At 35.7% G+C, this 9103-nt stretch overlaps 1 protein-coding gene across 1 annotated transcript in view; it reads left to right on the forward strand.

Annotated features, from left to right (window-relative positions):
• GPD2 (glycerol-3-phosphate dehydrogenase 2 (mitochondrial)) overlaps window positions 1-9103 on the forward strand; it is a 149563-nt gene that overhangs the window by 121512 nt on the left and 18948 nt on the right. Inside the window, exon 9 of the mRNA XM_010840019.1 lies at window positions 3618-3811. Within this exon, the coding sequence (XP_010838321.1) occupies window positions 3618-3811 (194 nt within the window). The remainder of the gene's footprint in view (window positions 1-3617; window positions 3812-9103) is intronic.

The following is a 9103-nucleotide window of genomic DNA, read 5'->3' on the forward strand; positions in this document are numbered from 1 at the left end:
AGGTTCGATGCACGATACTGGATGCTTGGGGCTAGTGCACTGGGATGACCCAGAGGGATGGTATGGGGAGGGAGGAGGGAGGAGGGTTCAGGATGGGGAACACATGTATACCAGTGGCAGATTCATTTTGATATTTGGCAAAACTAGTACAATTATGTAAAGTTTAAAAATAAAATAAAAATTAAAAAAAACCCAAAAAACTACAATACATCAAATGACTGAAATACATGAAAATAGTTGTCTCCTCCTTTTAGCCTACAGATGCTTTTTACTACTGGTGAGAGGTCAGTTTTTTTTTTCCCATAATATGTGTGCATACTGCTGGCTCCAACACTGATTGCTGAGTAGTTAGTAATAAATTGATTTCAGTTTAAATAAGAGTACTTCAGGATGGCAATGGTCTGCATGAGAAAAATTTTCATTACATCTAATCCTAGACACACACATAAATTAGCAGCAAGCTTCTTCTGCTGATGTCAAGTGACTTATGCATATTGAGAAAAGACCTATGCCTCACCGCGTTGTATATACCATCCCTATAGTTGACAGCCATTTTCAAACTTTTGTGCGACCTTGCAGAATTAATTCTTTGTAAGAAAACAAACTTTTCCCTAAGGGTGAGTTATGAATTAGGTAATTTAGAACTGATGAGAAGTATTTCCAAGTGGATTCTTAAATTTTTATACCATTCATTAATAGCTTTGTCTTCCCTCTGTGCTTGTTAATTTTATGTTTGACACATATGTCTTCACTTAAGCAGTTGATTCTCTACAGGTTCCAGTTATGTGTGTGTTGGTAACTATCACATTCACCCTTTAAACTGCTTTTATTGCACTGAGAGGTTTTAAAAGATTCAGTAGTTGTGCTTTTCCAACAGCATTTCATGTCTCAGTTGCTGAATATTATAATTTTATGCTGAAGTTGATCAAGTTTATTGAGTTGCTTAGATACATCACATAGTATCTAGCCCATAAAATGGTCATATATATATTATACCAACATGTAATTTGTTCCTTAAATTTTAGAATGTAGAATTTATCCTTTTGTTTCAATATAGGACTATTTACCAAATTGAAAGTTGAACTCATGAGCTAATTTCTATCACAAAGTGACATGTTTAATATAAGGGCATATCAACCCAGGATCAAATTAGGTGCTTACAAACCATATTTTAACTAGTTTCTTTTAAGATCTTTAGCAAGTTTTATGGCAAGTACAAAGGAAAACTGTAGACACACAGAGACTGAAAATACTCGATATTTATAGCTTTCAGTATATTTTTTGAAAGTAAAATTACTTTAAGTAACCCTGAGTGCTTACAAACCATATTTTAACTAGTTTCTTTTAAGATCTTTAGCAAGTTTTATGGCAAGTACAAAGGAAAACTGTAGACACACAGAGACTGAAAATACTCGATATTTATAGCTTTCAGTATATTTTTTGAAAGTAAAATTACTTTAAGTAACCCTGAGTGCTTACAAACCATATTTTAACTAGTTTCTTTTAAGATCTTTAGCAAGTTTTATGGCAAGTACAAAGGAAAACTGTAGACACACAGAGACTGAAAATACTCGATATTTATAGCTTTCAGTATATTTTTTGAAAGTAAAATTACTTTAAGTAACCCTGAGTGCTTACAAACCATATTTTAACTAGTTTCTTTTAAGATCTTTAGCAAGTTTTATGGCAAGTACAAAGGAAAACTGTAGACACACAGAGACTGAAAATACTCGATATTTATAGCTTTCAGTATATTTTTTGAAAGTAAAATTACTTTAAGTAACCCTGAGTGAAGTGAACCCAGAGATCCTCACTGAAGGTTTAAATGATTGACACACTTTGGGGTGATTTTTGCATGTGCTAAATAGAAGAATTGAAGCCTACTCTCTCCTGTGTCTCATGTAGACTACAGATAGTGATTTCTTTCTACAAAGGCTGTATGGACATGGCAGGCATTTCATGGGGCTGACGAGTCTTTGCAAAGAAGTATTATTACTCCTTGTTGTTTCAATGAAGAAGATGCATTAACTAAACTGACTATGGATTCCTTTTCATAAAAAAGTCATTTTCGGTTTGCTTTTAAATGTATTCAGACTCTCATCCTTACACATTTGAATCTTGAGTTTCTTGTTTTTTTAATTTTAAGAGAAAGACCCACTCCAGTACTTCTGCCTGGAAAATCCCATGGATGGAGGCGCCTGGTAGCCTGCGGTCCATGGGGTCGCTAAGAGTAGGACACGACTGAGCGACTTCACTTTCACTTTTCACTTTCATGCATTGGAGAAGGAAATGGCAACCCACTCCAGTGTTCTTGCCTGGAAAATCCCAGGGACGGGAAGCCTGGTGGGCTGCCGTCTATGGGGTTGCACAGAGTTGGACACGACTGAAGCGACTTAGCAGCAGCAGCAGCAGCAGCAGCAACTATGAATAGTTGATTGTATGTCTTTTAAAATGTGTGAGCATAACAGGGATTTTTGGAATTTATTGAAACCAAATAGAATTATGTTTCCTATTTAAGAAATATTATTAATAGAAGCTGAAAATATATTTACAGAAAATACCTTTAACATTGGTTCCTTATGAGAATTCAGTCAAATTCAGCTATCTGAAGGTTTGTAGTGTTCAACTATTTGAAAATGACACTTTGAAATTCCTCCTGCCATTTTAACAATGTCTCCAAAATTTTAGAATGGTTAATGAATCCATTAAAACAACAGTTACTAATGATTCAATAACACAACTGGGCAGGTTTTATCAGTGTTTATTTTCAGTTGCCTCTTCTTGCAAGTGTGTTTTACAATTTGATTTTAGAATATTAAGTAGGTATTAGAAAAATTCTTAATATTTTTGAAGATTTTGGTCTGGCAGAAGAGGCGTCCTTAAAGCTTAATTTAGTAGTATAATACACTGGCATCTTCTGCCTATTTAAAGATTTTCATTGCTAAAATATTTCTCTCCTTTTTGATCTTATCCCAGTACACTGTTATCCAGGTAATAATAGAAAACTGAGCCCTTTTCTCATGGATACATTTCTTGAGATTTCAGTAAAATTGAAATAAAGTAAGAAATCTCATATTTGGTGAAGGTGGTATAAGCTTATTCAGGCAAAAGAGAGTAAAGAACTTTTTGATTATATTTTAGTTTCTAGAAAGTTAGACCCTTCACTTTTCTCACAGACTTCTCAGACCTTATACTGAAAGATGTACCAAATGTCAAATGTTCCAGGAAAATACTTTCCATGGGCTTGAAAAAAGGTTGAAGAACTTAAGTGACCATCATGAAAGGAATTATAGGCATTTATCCTGCTGACATTATCTGATGTGAATGGTGCAAGGGATCTAAAAACCCAAACAATCGGAATTGAAGTCCACCTACTTAACTCACCTTGCATTGCTGGTTTTGCTGTAGAATATTATTATAAAAACATTTGCTTGATTCCTTTTGTATTACCATTTTTTTTCTTTTAGGAATTTCTAGATTAGGTTAGCGGCAAAGTAATAGTTCGTGTGTTCCTAATTTGCTTATATGAGAATTAGTGAATAAAATGTTTTAGAATGCAGATTAAGATTGAACTCTGGCTGACTTCAGAAATATGTGACCCTTTCTTTTCACCCCAGCCCAGAGAGCATGGGACTTCTTGACCCAGCGACCAGTGATGGGAGAGTTATTTTCTTCTTGCCCTGGCAAAAGATGACTATAGCTGGCACTACCGACACTCCAACTGATGTTACACACCATCCCATTCCTTCCGAAGAAGATATCAACTTCATTTTGAATGAAGTGCGTAACTACTTGAGTTGTGATGTTGAAGGTAACATGCATTCCTTTAAGTTTACTCTCCCTTTTTGTATCTCCCACACCATCCCAGCTTTCACTAGATAACTCCCATGCGCCCCCACTGACTCATCTTCACAGCTGGCTGGCTCTGACTCTTAGGTACTGACCACTTCTAGAAGCCTTATGAAGGCCGAGGCATAACACAATAGGAAGAAGTTGCCTTTTTCCCCCTCCACTTTCTATATCCACATGAAATGCATACCATCCTCTTCTGGTCATTTCTAATAGCAAGATTGGAGTGCCAGTCCGGTAGGGCTCTAAACACCCATGCTTTTCTAGGAGAGTATGAAATGTTTGCATCACTAATTTCTAGAGCTTGAGAAGGTATGATTGACAAATCTAGGATACCCATAGGAAAGAATTAGCTAGAGAAATGAGAGGATAGAGGAATGTATTCTAAGAAATTTAGTGAGCTGTTACTATGTAGAAACTGGAATATTAACTGTGGTTTTAGCTAATAAGTATGCTGTTTTAATTGAAAAAGATAAAGTTCACTTCTTTCCAGTGCTAACTTGATTGAATATGCCTTCTTTTAACTTGGATGTCATAGTATTTTCTCCAGTGGATATATATGGTATAATGCATTTTTTAAAATTCACAGTAGTTTCAAAAGTTTTCCAACATTATTTCCTATCTCACTTAATAACCTCACCATCCATTTAGTCACCCAGGCTGGAATGGCATGCTTATCTTTGTTGATCCTTCTCTTTCTACATCCAGTCCAGTTCCCATCTCTGCTTACTCCGAAGTATCATGTAAATCCCCTCTCGCTTCCATTGCCCTGGTTCAAGCCTGGGTCATATTTCACTTAAACAGTTGCACTGACCCCCTAACTAGCTTTCGTGCATCAGGTCTGTGTCCTCACCTGGTCTGGTCCTTCCATCAGAACTCTATAAAACACAATTCTATCATCACGTCCCTGCACAAAAATATCCCTTTGATGTCTCATCATTAACTTTAGCAAAGTTATTAAACTATCTCATACGGAATCTAAGGCTTTTCATGACTTGTCTTGGCAGGTTTGCATTCAGCTATTCCACCTCTGTGCATTCAATCATTTAATTATATTGCATGACTTATTATTTCCAAATCAGGTCATGTACTTTTAAATCTTCATGCCTTGTTTATGTAGGTCGAAGTCTTGCTCTTGGATAGTCTTTCCCCCAAGTTTTCATTTTGGCAAAATATTATTTATACTTCAGAAGCCGCCTATCTTTTGTAGTCCCTTAGATCACTGAGCTAGTATATCACAGCAGTGTATAACAGGTAATAATGTAAGATATATTCTCACTTGGAGCTCCTTAAGGGTAAGTATTCTTTATTCAGTTTCAAAGCTTGTTATATATATCTGGTATGCTACTTATAATTATTTTAAATCAAAACGAATTAGGTGCTTTCAAGGTTTTTGATGCTAGTAGCAATATGAAAATCTTTTTATATGAAAGTACAAAATTTAAGATTTTTGAAAAATAGTCATCATCTGTTTATATCAGGAATCTCCTATAATGTTGGCTTCAATGGAGGCCATGCAAGGACACAGTTTTTGTCTTAATGTGACTCACTAGCATCTATGAATCCTTTTTCCCTAAGGAATTCTTTTCATTATGTGATCACACATTTACAATCAAACAAAACAAACTGCTTTACAAAGTGGTTTAGCGGATTCTCCTAGTTTGATTGATTGATCCATATTATATAGTTTTAGTTTCTTCTAATTTCAAATAATGGTTGTAATTTCATTTAGAGTAGAGTTTCTTTGGATATCTGTAATAATAGTATAAATATATTAAGTACATGTAATTGAAATCTATGTGGCCAAATTTATACTCTTTCACACACACACATACTCACACACAGTTATTTAAGAAACAGTTATGCCCAGTTTAATATCCATTGCAATTTCAGCTTGATACTTTTTCCCCTCATTTTGTGAGATAGAAGAAGCTTTATCTGGGTATGACTGTACTTTAATGAACTGATTATTGTTACTGAATCCTGCTTCATTTCACATTTACCTGGATATATTTTTTAAAAGTGGGTTTACATTGGATTCCAAGAGCAGGAAGTTTAGATTGCTAGAGCAAGAAACAAAATTAATTCAAGAGCAGAGAGCTATAGTTGACAGGTTCCAAATTCTTAAAGTTCAGATGCACGAATGAGAAATCTAACTGCTTATATGTGCCCAGAGACTGGATGTGCTGGAAACAGGTATAGGTTCCAAGAAGCTGCTGTGCCCATATCATGGGTAGGGATTTCCACTAGTGAAATGAGCCTTGGGCTAGAACAGACACCAAGCCTATACCGCTCACTTTTATTCTGCTTATTAATACATAGAGGACTTGGTAATACCAGCTAGGACCTCCTTGGTCTGTAGAGAGCTTTTCAGTTAATATACCTTTTGGTAATCAGGTTAATTGGTGAAACTAATGAGGAATTTTTGTCAACTTTGATTTTTTTGTAAAAATCGATTGAAATTAATATGTGGACACTGTAAATTGTAACATGCGGACACTGCAAATTGCCTTTCCACCGGTGGTCTCAGGAATCTTGAGATTAAGAATTCTCTAGGTAGCAAACATCCAGGATAAAAGCAGAAGTGACAGCTCTTGCTTGTACTTCATTTATTTCCCCATGCTCACCATCTATCACACCTTTCCTCCTTATCAGCTTATCCTTTTAAAAGCAATTCAGCCACAATGATTCTTCATGGTTTCTTTTATTCTTATTTATTGAACTGAAGTCCTCAGAGTATATGAGGAAGTACCCTCAGTCTTGGTAGAGTCCTAGTTAGCTAAAGTATGTCTATTTCCAAAGTAAAGGCATTCTCATTTGTATTTTTTCCAAGGAATTTTGGTGAAACCTGATATTCTCTTCTATACTGTGAAATATAGTGAAATAATTGTGAAAGTGAAACTCAGCTTCAGGCCCCATTCAGTCTTTTTGACTACATGCTGTTGCTGCACATATTTTAATCTTATTTTTCCTCAGTAGGTAATGAGTGCTTTATTTTTAAAAACTCTACTATCATGGATTGCTTTTTATGCAAGACACTCTGCTAAGTCTATTGCTTATATTATCTGATTCCTCATAACAACCTTATTAGTTTTATTTTGTAATTTCCATTTTATAGGTGAAGAAACTGAGGCCCAGTGACTTTCTTTCCCATAGGTCATTCATGTTGGAGCCTGGTATTGTGTATGTCAGTCTAGCCCTAATATTTATGCTTCTAAATATTGTGCATATTCCAGTTGCTAGTCCTGGGTTTGTTGCATGATGTGATATCATATCCACTAGGGAGTGGATTACTTCTCTCAGTTCATTTCATGGAAGCTGGTAGACACCTTCGGAATGATGGTGACGTTTGCTCTCAAGTGACTGGCCTTATTTGGATGTGACTGTTAAAGTAGAGGTTTCATTTCTCATAACCAGTCCCTTGGGCCAAGCAGTCTTCTCTACAGATTTAAAAAATTAGAAACTTTGTATAGATCCCAGAGCCATGTTTTTGAAATGGTTAGTATTCACCAGGATTGAAATAATCATTTAAAAACGATTTATTAGATGGATAAGTAAAATTCTGACAACAGTTTCTGAGCCTCCCCAAATGGCTATATCCTTAAGAAAAAAAAAGTGTCAAATCTTAACACTCCATGCTGTTCACAGCAGCTGCCACACTTCTGCAAAATGCGTCAGAACAATTCTGAAAAGTATTTTGTCTGTTGGGAAGGAGACCATGTCTTCTTTCACAATTTAGAAAGCTCACCATTCACAGGCTGAATTTTCTAGATTACTTGTTTGTTCTTTTCTGAAATGGGTAATTGATAGTTGTGCGGTGTGTATTGGATTAGGAGGAAAAATGATCTTTTGAAAAATGTATCATTAAGTCTGCTGTGTAGAGGTTAATCAGGAGGATGCAGTGGTGAACCAAGCTGTGACTTAAAGGGGTGGAGGGGGACAGAAGATCTGCAGAGTGCTTTATCCGTGGAGTTTTTCTGGAGTGCTTCTCTAAGCAGCTTCTCTAGTTGTACACAGGTTTTCACATATGCAATTAGTAGTGTTTATAGATTGCCTGTTATTCAATTAACAACGGAGCTGGCCGTATCAACTCACTGCAGACCTGCCTTTTCACTGCCAGAGATTGTACCAGGGTTATCAACTTACACAGGCTTGGATGTTTTCCAGCTGTTTAATTATAGTGTCACGCGCTTTGCTTTTTCTAGTTTCATTAGTTTATAAATGTAATATGGTATCTTATTTCTGTGATTAACACTTCATTTCCACAGGTTAAACATGCTGGTAGAGAAGTATTGATTTCTGATGCTGTTTCCCCTGTGTTCGTTTAGATATTTTCACATGCTTTTTATTGATTTTTTTGAAAGTGGCAAACATGAGAAAGAGCACCCCAAAATGTATGGCTAAATAACTGATGTGAAGCAAAACAGCACATTTAGCTCTTAATTATCATTTCCTGTGGGCTGCCTTTTCTATTAACTTTTAAAACCAGGGCTTCTCTTGCCAAGTTTTTAAGAATAAAAATACTAATTATAATTGGAAACAATTATACAGCACTTAGTCTTTTCAACCAGCTGTGAAAAATGTCTATTCAACTTTACTATTTATATTTTAGTCATTATATAATTTATACACTAAAACTTGAATGAGTTATTTACAATAAAAATAATATAATAAAAAGAATTCTTAACCATGATGGTTAGGAGGACTATGTTATTTCCTCACTATCCTTCTGAAAATATTGACAAGAACCTTTATACACTCCAGAAGTACTCGCAGTTGGCACTTAAAAATCAACTAGGTGCCATCTGGGTGAGCTACTCTCATAAGTGGTGTTTACCAAGAATTTTTTTTCATTTTTAATAGTAGTGTTGTTTCCTCTCATCTTGTTTTATTAAGTGCAAGTGTTAATCACTCAGTCATGTCCGACTCTTTGCGATACCATGGACTGTAGGTCTCCAGGCTCCTCTGTCCATGGAATTCTCCAGGCAAGAATACTGGAGTGGGTTGCCATTCCCTTCTCCAGGGGATCTTCGTGACCCAGGGATAGAACTTTGGTCTCCTGCATTGCAGGTGTATTCTTTACAGTCTGAGCCATCAGGGAAGCCCTGGTGCTTTTTATTTACTTTATTTATTAAAGTTTTCAGTTATTCTAAAAGAGGATATCCAGTTATTTAAATATGTAATCATTAGAAACCTAAAGTGTAGCATATTGGCTCAGAGGCCAAAATGTTATTGCTTTTGATTTTGTAATGTC

This window comes from Bison bison, unplaced genomic scaffold, assembly GCF_000754665.1.
Source record: "Bison bison bison isolate TAMUID 2011002044 unplaced genomic scaffold, Bison_UMD1.0 scf7180017864139, whole genome shotgun sequence".
Lineage (NCBI taxonomy): Eukaryota > Metazoa > Chordata > Mammalia > Artiodactyla > Bovidae > Bison > Bison bison.